We start from the raw sequence: 16,400 nt of genomic DNA, 5'->3' as shown, positions 1-16,400 counted from the left end.
CAAAACAGGCATAAATTTCCAGTTGGTGTGTTTGTAAATACATTTGAAACAACAACAAGAAGCGAAATTTTATCAGATGTTTTTTTCGCTTTTCTCCGCTTTTTTTAATTTTAGTTCAAGTGTCCGATTTTGTAACTATTTTTAGTTAAAGCGACCCTGCCAGACATAAAACACCAAATAGGTAGAACATTTTTCTCTAATAGCGGTCGTTGATCGGCAGACAATGACTATCTTGTGTATTTTGGCCATGAAAATGCTCCTCTTAAATCCATCTGCCGTTCGAAGGTGGCATAAAACTCAATTTGTGAAAAAAACTCAAACAACTATTATGTCTTTCGGATATCCACAATTGTAAGAATAATGCAATTAAATAGACTCAGCAGGCGGTCCAACATAATGAAACATCGATTCCAAACACTACCTGTTAAGTACCTTCGATAATTTAAATAATCGAAAAAGGTCGAGTGCAACTTAGTTAGAGGATGGAAATCAAATTCAGGTATGACAATGGAGTTTAGGGCCATCGAGTGTCTTAGAGAAATAACCTGGTTAATCCAACCTAACCTAAGGCACTAGGTAGGTAGGTAAGATGGCAAGAGTACCCCAGGTACACTACAAGTAGCACTTACGTGCCGTTTTGAAACCTAAGGCACTGAAAGCACTGTAAAAACAAAACGTGCGATTTGACTTGGTTAGACTTTTTCTTATATGGTTTTCTGAAGTCGTAGGTCTACATATATCAATAAGATGTAATAGCCCAGTTCATTGCAGATTTAAATAGATTTATGCAGCAGGGTCATGGTAAATTGTACCTTTCGGGTACGTACTTTTAATATAATGGATTTTTAAAACAAGTAATAAAAGTCATAACTTTTACGATATCAAGTTATTCGGTTAACGTCCTACACTGCGTATACGTAATCATTCGCTTATTGCAATACGTTTAAAGCATGCGATGCAAAACTTGGTAATTTGTGCAATACGTGCACGGTATAATGGTTCTGCAAGGCTAAGTGCATCCCACCACTGTATTCACTCTTGCAATGACAATAAAAGTGCCATTATAAAATTGCCTTGTAAGGTCAAGAGCAAAGCAAAAGCTTAAGCTGATCTCCCTTTTAAGCTCTATCATAACTTTTATAGACACACCATAAGGATAATAGGTATTTGAAAAAAACAAAATTTAAATATGTGATTTTATGTCAAAAATTTCTTATATGTTATATGATAAAGCATTTTATTAATTTTAAATAAACGATTTTATAACGCATTCCTTTTTAAGTTTTTGTATCTTTTTCAATAAAACTCGCCCAAACTTCGTACAAAATATTGCTTTCCACCTAAATTAGACTCAACGATACAACCCTATACATATAAAGGAATAGAAAATCCTTTATTTTCTCGGAAATTGGCTGTAGTGATCGATATCTCGTAAAGTACCGATGGAACAATTTAAGGTTTATGCTCGTTGTCAAGGCGCCATTTCATACTGAAAAAAATTTTTTGCTGTTTTTTATTTATACATTATTACAGAGTGTTAAGAATGAAACTCAACAAAAAAAATCGGTGCATTTTAAAATTTTTCTTGGATAAAGGCAAAAATGCAAGCCAGGTCACTGAAATTGTGAATGGTGGTTGTGGTGCCGCTTTGGTTTCGTCAATTCTATTCAGACATTTTTTATGTTAAAGGAAAATATCGACAAAATCCCGGAAATAATCGAAGTTGACCGGTATGTTAGTAGTAATATCAGCGCCCAAGAGCTAAAGATCGATCATAAAACAGTTTTAAACCACTTCCACAAAAATTTTACGTAAAAATAATGTATTTATTTTTCTCCAGACTAATATAATGACAACACAGGCTAAAGCGGACGGTACAACTTGTCATTGTGTCGGTCTTTAAACCAACTTACTTAGAAAGTTGCCGATCCATTGTGATACCACAGTAGCTGTTTATCTGCTACTCCTCGTTAAATCATTCATCGATTGAGTTGAATTTATAAGCGTTTTTTCAGTTCCTTTCATACTATTGAACTCATTGGCAATTTTCCTCATCTGCGTTGTAATACATACATAGGTCAAATGAGTCCTTGGTAAAAGAGATGCGAATCACAGCAAAAAGAGTAATTCTAGTTTTCCTGATATTATATTTTGTTTTCTTGCCCCAAAAATTCCTGTTATAATACAGGATGAGAACAACTCCCAATCCTTGAAGCCAAAACATGGCTGACGTTCGTCGCAACGAACATCACAAAAAATTAATTTGTATTTATGGTCCAAGTGACTGTTTCGGTTATGAGCAAAATTCTATTCAAAATGCTACGGCTGCCTTGCTTATAAGTAAATGGTGATCAGATTCGAGGTACTTCTGACCTTTTTTGACAGATCTCTCGTGACTACTGTCAAACTAAATACATAATTGTTTTTCAGTATTCATGGACATTTCATCATGGAAAGATTTATGTCCAACAGCGTTTATAAATCGTACAATTATATTACAAAAATCGACGCTCTGTGAAAAGTTTTCATCGAGTGCTCAGATCATCCTACATTTTTAGCTTAATGGCTACGTCAATAAGCAAAATCGCCATAGTTGGCCTGAAGAGCCCCCTATTGAAAATAACTGTTTGGTGCTGCCTATAGGCTGGAAGAATCATTGGCCCATATTATTCAAAGACGAGCCTAGCGCCAATGTAACAGTGAATTGCGAACGTTATCGCGCCATGACAAACGGCTTTTGATGCCGAGTTTTGACTTTGATTGAAGCCCGTGATCTCCACAACATTTGGCTCCAACAAGACTGCGGATGGCGCTACTTGCCATACAGCTCGTGAAATAGTGGATTTACTGCATCCTAAATACTTTGTGGATAAACCAGCTTCAATTGAGGCATTGGAAGTCAACATTACTAAAGTTATTTACGAGATATCGTCCGAAGTCCTACAGTGAGTCATTCAAAATTGGTGTTTACGGATAGCGCAGTTGCAGCCAACATTTGAAAGGCATTATCTTTAAAAATAAATTTCATGAACCGTTCTACACAAAAATTATAAAAATTTAAAATGCGATACATCTAAATTGATCACCCTTATTTATTTAGTAGTGCATACAATGCACGGCCTACTGATGATCATCGATTGACCCTTTTTCTTAATTTATTTAACTGCGAAATCATGGTGTTTAGGATTTCTTAGCAACATATTTTAATAATGCTTGCGATTTAGAAATTACAGGCCATTTTATATTGATAAGCTCATGAAATGACCTTAACGATTCAGAAGCGTTAACTGATTTTATTGTTGCAGAACAAAAATAAACAATTCAAAATTTAGCTGCAAAGAAGAAATATTTCAATCGATTGATTCGTTTGAGAAGAATTGATGTTTTTTCACCACATTTTTGCACATAACCGCGCCCTCTTTAGAGACTCCCTTAAATTATGCTAAAATCTTTCTGAATTCTTCTTCTCCTTAATTGGCGCGATAACCGCTTACGCGATTTTGGCCGAGATTAACAAAGCGCGCCAGTCGTTTCTTTCTCGTGCTAACCGGCGCCAATTGGACACACCAAGTGAAGCCAAGTCCTTCTCCACCTGATCTTTCCAACGCAGAGGAGGCCGCCCTCTTCCTCTGCTACCACCAGCTGGTACCGCATCGAATACTTTCAAAGCCGGAGCGTTTGTATCCATTCGGACGACATGACCCAGCCAACGAAGCCGCTGGATCTTTATTCGTTGCGCTATGTCTATGTCGTCGTAAAGCTCATACAGCTCATCGTTCCATCGTCTGCGATATTCGCCGTTGCCAACGTGCAAAGGTCCAAAAATCTTACGCAGAATCTTTCTCTCGAACACTCCAAGCGTCGCTTCATCGGATGTTGTCATCGTCCAAGCTTCTGCGCCATACGTTAGGACGGGCATGATGAGAGTCTTGTAGAGTGTTAGTTTTGTTCGGCGAGAGAGGATTTTACTGCTCAGTTGCCTACTTAGTCCAAAGTAGCACTTGTTGGCAAGAGCGATTCTACGTTGGATTTCAAGGCTGACATTGTTATCGGTGTTAATGCTGGTTCCTAAATAAACGAAGTCTTTTACAACCTCGAAATTATAACTATCAACAGTGACGTGGGTGCCGATACGCGAGTGCGCCGACTTTTTGTTTGAAGACAGGAGGTACTTCGTTTTGTCCTCATTCACCACCAAACCCATTCGCTTTGCTTCTTTATCCATCTGAATAGTTAAACTTTAAAATGCAAAAAATCCCTCGCAAACTGGAGCATTCATTTTTTTCTTGCGCTATTATTTTAATGGCGGGATAAAAATTCAAAGTATTCCGCTTTATTTTAATTTCTTCTAACTTCAAACTGTACTCGTCTTCTGTTATAACTTCAGCTACTTCCAACTGTACTCGTAAGTCCGTTATTATGACAGCTTCTTCTTATTTTTATGAATCTTCAAAACGTCGGGCAGGCGCGTACGCCTTACCCGACTATTGCTTCGCGAAGTTAATGCATTACCTACGTATATCAGGGCTTTATTTTGTATAAGGACTTTGATGTGTAGAAAATTGCTACTAACAGAAGTGAACAAAGTTAAAACTCTATATATACATACATATGTATGTACAGATATGCCAACATATGTACCATATTCTGCGCAGCCATCGCCGGACGATTTGTTGCTTCGAATATTTTTAATTTTTGCAGTTCGTTTATTTACAGGCTCAGGCATGCTGGGAGGTTGGTGGTTTGGTTGCTCGCCGTCATCGCCCGATAGTAACTTCCTGCGTGTTGCTAATGCATTCCCCAATCGGCGTCTCTCGGATAACACTTTGATGACACCGAAAATACGCATAGCGCCATCGTGTGCATCCTCACCTGGTGGAACACCAGGCTCTGGACTGCCAACACGCCGACATTCGAGCATTGGACCACAGGAACGACGTGGCTCGACAATCAATCTGTCACCGCCTACTGTAAGTAGCCGCCTTCCTTGCACCACATCCAACTCCAATTCATCTTACAGCGTCTGCATTTGTATGCGCGCTCGCTGATTTACATTTGTTGACCCTGTTCATTGAATTCAGTTTGTTTTCTATTGTTTCGTTTTTCTTTTTTGTTTGGTAAATCTGTTGCAAAGAAGCTTAATGAGTTAACAATTTTTGTTTTGCCTAAATATGTAGTTATAGGTTGGGCGGGGTTGCTCTGTGCTACTTTTATTGTGATTAATAAAAAAAAAAATTGTTCATATATGTATATTGTTTGTAGTGAAATTTTACTTTCTCAAAACAAGTAAATTTATACATATACCTGCATAAATAGTTCGTCCATTTAGTGAATTCAAAAAAAAAAGTTGTACATTCTATGCAAACGCTTTACTATCGCATAGCCCCATAAATTGTTCATATAAAAACTGCTTTTTTATTTTTGAAGCAGCTTATACGCAGATATTTTTTAGTTAGTTAGAAGCTACTTTTTATTGTTTCTGTAAAAAAAAACGAAAAGAAGAAATCTAAATTTATCATTAGTATTGAAATTCGGAATTATTTTTCTCATTTACTTACTACTTAATATTTCACCACATAACAACTACATATACGATATGGTAATTGGTAAATGGTAAATGCCCTCTACACTTCCTCCTCGAATAGACGTATGGTTTTGGTGCACGCGGTAGTTCCGGATCGAGTTTGTCGGTACCCTCTTCGTCGGCCTATGTTGTAAGTCTAAAAAACGTCTCAACAATTTTTGCCATTCAAATCACGCTTCAGGTCTCTTGTGCGAGTGCGTTGCGTTGTTCCCATATATGAATATTCACATAAATAACTGTAACTAACCAACATTGCTGCTTTGTTTTTGTAATGTGTGAACTACTAAGCACATGTGTATCTTGTTCGTTTCATACCATTAATGCAAGCTCGTACTCGCCTTCGCACGCTCGTCAAATGATAAACAGTTACTTACTCGTACATACAGTATATCTTAATCGTTTTCGTACAAATAACTCGAAGGAAGCCTTTATCTTTCTAATATTAATAAAATCAAAACGTACTATATTAACTGTTCATGGAAATTTATCTTATTTCCTATGAAAGATGAAGCGGTTAGTGTAGGGGTGGTATGGGTGGTGGGCAATTTATTTCAAAGTTAGTTCTGAAACCTTTTAATAAAAAAATGTCAATCCCAGAATATTATATACACCTATACCACCATTTACAGTAACCGCTTCATAACTATATATTCTCATTTCATTTCCAATTTATTGTTTTTTTCATGTACTTATTTGCATTTTGCCGTTTTTTAAGCCCTTCGAAATTAATTTACGATTTCCCTCTGATGGCATTCGAAACCTCACACACTGAACATAATTTCAAATAACTGTTTTCGTTGGAATGTAATTGTAATTAATTGTTTTCTCATGCTGATTTTTTATAAGGCAAGGTTAACAAATAAAATATGATAAGTGTAGAAATATGTTAGTATACATATCTGAGAGTGGTTTAATAAGTCTTGGAAAATCTATTCTATAATAGTCACATTTTCGCTATATGTGATTCGTTCTACATTACTCCACTTTTTAGTGTCCACCTAAATGTAAGTTGCGCTCAAAACATGATTATCATTCATCGATGGGTTCATCACTCGACCCGCGCCATAAAAAATGCTTCCCTTTCATAAGTTAACTCTTCATTCGAACCAATCTTCTTACCATCGAACTATTTCTTTATATTGAGTAACAGAAAGTAGTCGTATGTGGAGAAAATGTACGATGAAAAAGCAATTAGCAACCTTCGTATTCGTATATTTTTAGCTGCCCATAAGTGAGCTAAAGTAGTCATTACTCTTGAACTCTAGATCAGCGTATTTCGTGTTAAGAGAAGAGGCTGGTTGGAGCCGGTTTGTAAACGTGATTTAAACCACGAAACAATTAGGTTTTAGTCTTCTTGTTTGTTGACACGCACACCTGCCAGATGGGACAGTCTGACATTAAGTCTATTCTTCCTCCCTCCGAAGAAATCTGTGTAGATCTTGTGATGACAAGGAGGTCGCTTCGTAACACAACAGTGCCAAATTCGAGCGAAGGCCGGGCAGACGCACAGAAAGTGGCCTGCCGTCTCATCCTCCTCTCCATATGCTGGGCAGAGTGGACCATCTGAGATGCCCACCTTTCCCTTCTGCTTAATGACAGAAGGATCTGCGACAGTCAGTCGAACATGACAGGTAACATCAGTCAGAAGGTTGTAAGTGCATTGGATGTATTTGGAGGAGCTTATTATCGAGGATTACTCCAAGATATTTGATTTCTTTGGATAGCTGTTCTATGACTCCTTTTGGCTTAGGCAGAACGAGTCCATAAACTTCCTCCTTCTGCCTCCTTCTGATAAAGAGGACAATACCAGTCTTTATCCCTTACTTCTGTTCACAAATTACCCAGAATTTGTCTAATATTCAAGGCCTATTATTTTATTCCTTTCAATTTTCAGTATGCGATTTTAGAGTCGTTTACGAATTCTGTTTTTGCTCTTCAATCGTCTCAAACCGCTTTCGGCGAAGTGGTAGCTTAAGGCATGGGAACAGGAAAAAGACAAGTGGGACCATGTAAAGTGAAAACGGAGCTTTCTTTTTAGTTGAATAGTCGTAGTCGTATATTTAGTCGATTTCGTGGTATGAACAAAAGTATAGGCCTCATAGTAGGGAGTAGGAAATGTTAGGCTGCATTCGCTATTTAATAAATTATAATTTTGATAACTGAAATTATATTTGAAAAATGAAATTATATTTGATAAATGCTTAGTTGTAACTTTTAAATATTTAATGTTGTACATGACTTAATTCCGTTCTACCGGCCAGACATGAGCATATTTTTGTATTTATATACATAAATACATAACTGTTTTCATTTATTTCATGTGAGTGTCAGTGTGTTTTTTTATTTTGCCGTGGTGTTTTCAAATTTTCATGCCAATTCATAAAATTCCTTATTTTAATGTCATACTCGTACATCTGAGTGACTGCAACCGTCACAGCTACTTTTCTCAAAGATCAAAATCGTAAACGTTCAATATCTACTTAATGTACGTGTCCTGGTTATATATACATACATATTTGCAGCTATCTTTATAGGCGTGCAAATGTTTTTCGATTCCTCATTAAATCTGAGTGTTCCGCAGCGTGAGCTTTTCTAAATTACTCAGTTAATTACGTAAATATACCAAATTTCACTATGTAACTATCTCAGTGGGCATAATTTCATTATTTCATATGTATGATTTAATGTACGTTTTGGTTTTGTATTGATTTTCGTATTATTTTCAATCTCTAAGCAAATTCTCTACCAATGTGTGCATTCCATTGTTTATCCAACCATATTTTTTATTTCATTTACTTTCGGTTAATTGGAAATTATCGCAGCTTGCACGGAGCATGATCGTGAGTACACGTTTTCGCTTTGACTTTACAACGCGTGATGTACAAATCATTTATTTATCCACTGTTTCACACACACACAAAAGCATATAAATACATATCTACAAGTACAACTATGTTTCTCACTTATTACACACAAATATAAACAAATGCATTCAACTGTCCTTTGCTTACTCTAAAATGCTAACTATACACCTATGCTTTTTGTACACTGCCGGAACACTTGATCTTCATATGCATACCTGATAGTAGAGTTCGAATATGCGAGTTACTCGAGAGAAATTTAACAGGTTGAATTGAGCAATAGCTGTTTGATATCCTTATCGCTTGGGTGTAAGTCCAAACTATTAGAGAATATGAGGCAGCTGTTCCTCATTGTTTGCAAATATTATTATTTTTTCGATTATTTCGCTCTATTCGCCAGCACAGATTCGAAATCATGCGCGTAAAATAAGCATTTATGTTACGAACTCTACTACAAGTATGGATTTTTCAGTAAATATTTTCCTCACTCCCATTAAACGTTTTGTTCTATCTCAAGTTGAGGCGAATTTGATAACTAACCATTTTCTCAAATCTTCAGCTTTAGTTCTCAAATTCATCTAAACTTACCGTTGATAAACGTTCTCTAACTAAAAGGCACAATTTGAATATGCTTAGTTCTCAAATTGAAGAGTCCTCAACTCCAAAGGTTAGAAAGTCACTTTGCATCAGACATAAAACTTAATAAAAGGTTAAAGGAATATACTAATAAAGAGGTTTACAGTGATACAGTTAAAAATGTTTTTAATAAACATAACCACCACGGGCAAACTGCGCGAAAGAAGCGATTTATTTGAGCGCTCGAAAGAAATTTGCCTCAAGGTATAGGCTTTGGGAAAATGGTAAACATAACCAAATAACTTCCTTTTGCACTTATTCTATTGTTTTAAGGTACTACACACTGATGTAAGCAAATATAACTTAAATGGGCAGAATGGCCAGTGTTATGACTGCAGAAAGCCCAATACTGAATTTGAGTTGAAGAATATAAAGGCTAATTCTAAGCATGGAGATGGTTTTATAATAGTGTAGGGATGTGCTTCAAGTGCAGATGTTGGAAAGACGCGCTTAATAGAATGCCTTCTGGATATCTTCTTCCTCTTGATTGGCGCAATAACCGCTTATGTCGAGTTTAACAAAGCACGCCAGGCGTTTCTTTCTCGCGCTAACTGGCGCCTCCACCTGATCTTCCTCTGCTACCACCAGCTGGTACCGCATCGAATAGTTTCAGAGGCGGGGCGTTTGTATCCACTCGGACGACAATCCCTTACAACCTTGAAATAATATCTGTTAACAGTGACGTGCGCCGACCGATAAGCGAGTGTGCCGACTGTTTGTGAGCTGTTTGATGACAGGAGGTACTTCGTTTTGCCCTCATTCACTACCAAACCCATTCGCTTTACTTCTTTATTCAGATGGAAAAATGGTTCCATATGTAGAAGTCTACGCAAGTGGAGAAAGTCATTGCTTGTTATTCACTTGGAAGTGGCCAGGACAATTCTTCGGCATATGGTCCAAGCAGCTCACAACTTCGGGCTAGCTACAAAAATCTTCTGCGAAGCTTCCGAACACCACTTCGATAGCGCGCTAATGTGAGAAGGCAAAGCAATCCAGCAAAGCTGATTGTGCGCTGGGTTTGAGACCTGCCCAATAAAAACGAAAACGAAGCCTTCTGGATATACCAAAAGGATAAATGGGAGAATGCCTTCTGGATAAATTGCAACAGCCAAATATGCGTAGAGCGAAGTTAAAGGGCCAAACCCTTCGGTATATTGTACAATACTGTTTTTTATCAGAAAACAATCGGTTCATCTACAAATGTCCTAACCTACTTTAAACACCCGCTCAATTGTGTGATATCAATAAATCGGGATTGACCAGAAAACTAAGAAATAAATAATAAACGAGCTGAAAGCAGCTATGAAACCCGAATGGGCGTTTGAATGCTGAAATAAAGGCCCTAAATACCGAAAGGGAGATTTGTAAAATATTTTAAGGGCACTCAATTTTGTATGCTTCTTCGTTTGAACATGAATTCAAGATTTTGTTAATTTTTGTTTTTTCTCAGGCTAAAATTGTGGAATGTAAATTCCATTTATTTATGTATGTGGATAAATGGGGTAGACTCTAAATAAATAAAAAACATGCTTTTTCGAAATTTAATTAATTTCCAGGTGTATTTACCAGCCATGGCAGTCATTTTCAAGCAATAGTGATGACAGCATTTTGTCAAATCTTTCCTAATACGTAATAAAGTTGATAACAAACGTTTGAGAAAAAATTTAAGAAAATATTTAGTTTCAAATTCTAATTTAGTTTCAAATTCCATTTAGTTTCAATGCTAAATATCAAATTGAGAACTAGGATTTTTTCAAAGGTTTGAGAATATTTTTTCAGGTACAGCGTACATACAAAATAAATGCATATACATACATATACTTATACATATCCTCTATCGTTTGTTGAGTTGTTGTTCGTTTTGCGTTGAACTGTTCTTGCGAAATGCATACAAATAAACAAATACCTACCACTACTTATTTCACCAAATTACTATATATAGTATACAATCATATCGCCATAAGTATATACCTACATACATATATTTATATGCGTTTATTTATTGTTAACATAATGACTACTGTTTAAGCGTTTATTGTTTTGCTTCCGTTTTAAAATTTCTTTTGTGACATTGTGTTTTATGTACTTAAAATGTTCTTTTGTGTAATTGGTTGTTCGATTCGTTGCCTAAATGGTTCGTTAATTTTTATTATTGTTCAACAGTTTCAATAAAACGCATTAACCATCACATTTTATTGCAAAAATTTTAATACTACAGCGCATAACTAGTAAACCCAAATGAAACATATGTATTTCCAGCGAAGAAGAATGTGAGTGAGCTCCAAAAAATGCGTGAAAAAAATTAAAAAATAACATTGCTCTAGAATATTGCGGCCATACTGAGTAATAAAATTTAAAAAAATTTAATAATACTTAATTAATAAAATAAAATGTATAATTGGAAAAACTATCGAATTACTAATGAATATTAGATTTTAAATTAATTATGTATATGAATTAGTGTTGCCAATTTCAATTTATATCTATTAAATGTTTATATGAACTAAATATTATATATATTTTTTTCTTATTGTAATCAACTCACCAATTAAATGTACGCCTATAAACGCACACATATTCTTCTTCAAACTTCGCACAAGAAACACCGACACACACACACATGTATGTATATGGCAATACACATATACATATATGTACATATTTATGACATTAGCATTTGTATGCTATGAAGAGACTTCATAATCTTTCAAAGAAATCTCCTTTATTATCCTCCAACAAACAGGGTGGATCAATGCCGAACACATCGAGCAGTGTACCATTTTTATTATCATCCAGCATGCAATCGATCCGTTCCAGACGTACATCTACTGTACTCTCATCCGGACCATTGGGATCTGGCTCTGGCATTCTACAACAACTTGGCAGCGGAATGGTAAGACAAATAACTACTTCTGTATCAGGCAATGCAAGCCCGGTGCAACATTTAATGGTTAATGGACAACGTACCTACGTCCGAAAGTGTCCGTCACTCAATATCACATTCAGTCAGTAATGAAGAATTGAACAAGTGAAGCCTGTTGGCGTTAGCAAGATATGAAGATTTGCAAACGCCTTAAACGTAAATATGCATTGAATCATTTGAGCTGTGCTTTGTAACTAAATACTTAATGAAAGCAAAACAAAATTTTTAATTTACACACATATATAATAAGTAATTAAATATATAGAGAATAGTGTTTAACGAAAAACAAAAATCTTTTTTAAATAATTCAAAAAAACAAAAAACACGTAGTAAAACGCACTCCGCGTGCACACGAACGTCACAATAACGTTAAACAATAAGAAATCATTGAATTTGGGAATAGTTCTTTTTTTTTTTGGATACATACAAAAGCAGATAAAAAAACCAAAACGAAAAATAGAATTTTACACAACCGCTGTTCTGGATCACATTGCACCAGGGAAAATACATTGAACTTAAGAATACTACAAGTCAAATTTATTCTTTGCTTTAAATAAAATCGAAGCACAATATTTAATTAGAACTACATGCAAATGTATGTGTATCAAGCTACTTGTGTACGTATGAATGTAAAATGTATTTCACCAACATTGTAACCATTTTCTGCGATATTCAGCGCGCGTTCCTACACCCTGAAAGCCACATGTGCATGTATTCTAGACCGGGTCGGTCGCAATATGAAAACCAAGTTGCAAAAGTCCTCACCTATATTTAACGCTAATGTTGAGAGGATTTCGGCCATAAAAAAAGTTTGTTTAGCCTTCTAAAAACCGCCGAAATATTGGGTATGGGAATAAATTTCCGCCCTCGTAAAAGAGGTGTCGCTGCTGATACTATTTTTGTGTTCGTATATTACTAGTCTTTGAATGTGTATATGTGAGGTCTTGATCACAGTAAATGACTTTCGTTTGAAGCGTAAAGACCCTTTTTTATCTGACGTCAAAAATATCTTCGTTCGTCCCAAAAAACAGCATTTGCGGGTAGTCATGCTTTTATTACCTTTTGAAGAAAAGTGCAGCTATAACATGTCGTATAATGATCAATATTTACGGTAATCACGCTCCATTAAATACAACTTGTAAAGACTGATTTCGACGCTTCACAAGTGGCAGTTTCGACGTGAGTGATAAAGATGGCGAAGGGGCCCCGAAACAAATCGAGGATACTCAACTACAATAAGATGAGGACGAATGTCGAACTCTTCATGATATGTCTAAAGAGTTGGATGTTAACAGATCGACCACGGCATGCGATGAGAATGGCCCGGAAAGCAAGGAACAGGGTGCCACATGAACTGAAGGAGAGGGATATCGAGATACGTTTAGTTGACGTGTGAGATGCTTCTTGAACGGTTTTCTGCATCGCATGGTCACCGGCGATGAAAAATGAATGATGAAATGATAACTCTAAGCGTCGAAAATGTTGAAGTTTGCCAGGTGAACCAAGTCCATCGACAGCGAAGAAAATGTTCATGCTTCAAAGGTTATGTTGTGAATCTGGTGAGATCAGAAGGATGTGATCTATTATGAACTCCTTAAACCATTTGAAAGCATCACTGGCGATCGTTACCGACTGCAGCTAATGCGTTTAAATCGAACTCTTAAAGAAAAATGGGCGAAATGGGACGGTAGACATGACAAACTGATTTTGCTGCATGACAACGCCAGGCCACACGTTGCTAAATCGGTCCAGAAATATTTAGAGAGACTTAATTGGAAAATCTTGCCCCACCCGCCATATTCCCCAGACATTGCACCTTCGGATTACCATATGTTCCGATCAATGCAGTCAGCCCTTATTGGAGAGCGGTTCCCTTCTTACGAGAGCATCACAAACTGGCTCAATGAATGGATCAAGAACTTGAATTTTCCGTCAGAGGAATCCGTATGCTGCCTAAAAAATGGAGTAAAGTTGTAGCTTTCAATGGCACATTCATACATAATATCGTGTATTATTTAATTCTTTAAATATTTCGTAACTTTGGCTACGAAGAACGGAAACTTATTCCCGTACACAATAATTTTTTTATTATTACTTTACACCCGAATTTCAACAATAATGTGTCATTATTCCTGTCTCGAGAAGTTATATATTTTCTCCAAAGTAGTACATATTAAATCTCACGGCGAATCGACATCTTGGATTTTATACAAAAAGTCAATTACAATTATTTTCATATTTTCCACAGGTGTCATGAGTTTCGTTGAATTCTTAACTAAACACATCATTGATTTCTAAACAAGAAAAGATATCATAATCCAAATAATTTCCATATTTTTTAAGTAAATATAAGAAATACAAAATTTTTAGTTTTAATTATTTATTTGGAGCTGCCACCATTTTTAATGCCGCTGTTTGAGATTTTCGTTATGAAAAATTGAAGATGTTTCTGTTGACTTTTCCATACATTTTTTTTTTTGTTTTTAATTTTTAACCCGTACAGAAACATTTTCGTAAGTGAATTTAATTTAATTTTTTTTCCAAGTGAAAAATCTAAGATATCGAACTTGAAAACTTGTACGAGTGTAAAACAGAAACCTTCGAACCAAGTTTTTCTGTAGGAAATGCATAAATACATTTAATTTTATGTTAAGCATAGTACTGCCGTTAAGGCTCACAGCCGTGAAATGTTGCTAGCAACATTGATTGTCAAATGAGAAGAAACGTCAAATTTATGAGCTTCTGGGGTGATCAATTGGCAAAGTTCCGTAAGAAAAGTATTTTTAAACAAATCAACAGACATATATTATATATATTGACACAAACAAATATAAAGAAGATTTACTTACACTCTTTGCCAATATTTTCGCTCAAAAATACCATGTCTTCGGAGTATTTAAACTCAAGCACTTCATTCGCAAATGAACTGTTAGTTTACTCTGAATTTTATATGACCAAATGCACAAATAGGTGTGAAACAATGTTGCTGCCGTCATGAATGAGTACTACGTTGCCGTAAGATATATATGAAATTTTACGCATATTTCACAGCAATGCAATTTGTATGGATTTTGACAGCCATTTCACGTAAAACGCGAACTTAGTACTATGCTCCTGTAAAGCAGTGTTAAAGAGAATACTGTATCTAAGTGGTTTGTGCAAGCAATATGTAGACGAGGCAGAGGGTAAAAATCATCCCTCTTATGGCAATCGGACGGATGTTTGCGGCGGGAGTTATTTTACGTGCGAGAAGAGTTGAATTCGTTAGCACTGCCATGGATTATGAAAGATCAAAATAATAAATGACACTTGCAACTCTTTACTTCGTTATATCTTAGAAACGGTGGTATTTAGGGAAAAAAATCATTGATACATTTTTTGTAGATAATTCTATGATCTACAATTTTTGTCTGAGTTAATTTTGCGATAAGATTGACCGTTTTCGAGAAATTCACGAAAACCCCATTTTTTTAACCTTTGACCTTGAGTCAATTTTTCCACCGGCTGGATCAATTGGGATCTTTAAAATTTTATTTTTACATATGTGTTGAACAATTTCATCCATTTTCAGCTAGTTATGAATTTTAGTAGCTTCACCCTTACGTTTTGGCCTAATTTGACCGGTCTAACTTTTCCGCCTTGTGTTGTTCCTTTGCTTTGTATGGAAGGGAGCTGACGTCACACCTGTCAAAATCGCGAAAAATAAAGCAACTGTTTTGGGAAGGTGCCACCTTCATACTCAATTTGTCTTGACTATTCAGTGCATTCGTCGGTATCTATAACAACGTTTAGTGAAAAAAGCAAGTGGTGTGCGGATCCTGTTTACTCCTGCCGTAACACATCCGTTTGTTACCATAAAAGGCTTGAATTCCACAAATGTTGCGCATTATTTTACATACATACTTACTAAAATAGTTAATACTTGCATAAAAATTGTATAGTACATATACATTAGGGTGGTCCAAAAAAAAATTTGTATGCTGCCGCCCCCCAAAATAGTAAAGAATGAAAAATAAAAAGACCCGTATTTTTTTTTTTTTTAATCAGACCATATTTAATGGTGCCGCCGGGGCTTTGAAATATCCAATGTATTTTGCATGGGAAAAAAATACTTTTTCGTAGATTTCATGTAAAAACCTGGAAAATGAATATATTTTAACCGGATAACTCAGTTTCTCTTCATAATTGGTCAGGGAATAACAACCAATTATGAAATAATTAATTTTTTTTGTATTAACTATTTTCATAAAAGTAATATAAAATATTGTTTTTCGATTTTTTCTTAGATTTTCGTTTTATGGGGGCTTTTTGGGGTTCTATAAATAGTTAATACAAAAAAAATTAATTATTTCATAATTGGTTGTTATTCCCTGACCAATTATGAAGAGAAACTGAG

General features: G+C 35.7%; 1 protein-coding gene across 3 annotated transcripts in view; it reads left to right on the top strand.

Annotated features, from left to right (window-relative positions):
• Positions 1–16,400, top strand: part of LOC129241547 (SCY1-like protein 2) — a 101,123-nt gene that overhangs the window by 59,936 nt on the left and 24,787 nt on the right. Inside the window, exons 16-18 of one of the 3 annotated variants that reach the window (XM_054877943.1) lie at positions 4,717–4,970; positions 5,646–5,714; positions 11,795–11,974. In XM_054877943.1, the coding sequence (XP_054733918.1) occupies positions 4,717–4,970; positions 5,646–5,714; positions 11,795–11,974 (503 nt within the window). Of the gene's footprint in view, positions 1–4,716; positions 4,971–5,645; positions 5,715–11,794; positions 12,177–16,400 lie in introns of those variants that run through there. The other 2 variants (XM_054877941.1, XM_054877942.1) reach the window with 2 other exon arrangements.

The sequence above is a fragment of the Anastrepha obliqua genome, chromosome 3 (assembly GCF_027943255.1).
Source record: "Anastrepha obliqua isolate idAnaObli1 chromosome 3, idAnaObli1_1.0, whole genome shotgun sequence".
Taxonomy (NCBI): domain Eukaryota; kingdom Metazoa; phylum Arthropoda; class Insecta; order Diptera; family Tephritidae; genus Anastrepha; species Anastrepha obliqua.
The sequence above is the reverse complement of the archived record's forward strand: the minus strand, read 5'-3'. Positions and strand labels throughout refer to the sequence as shown.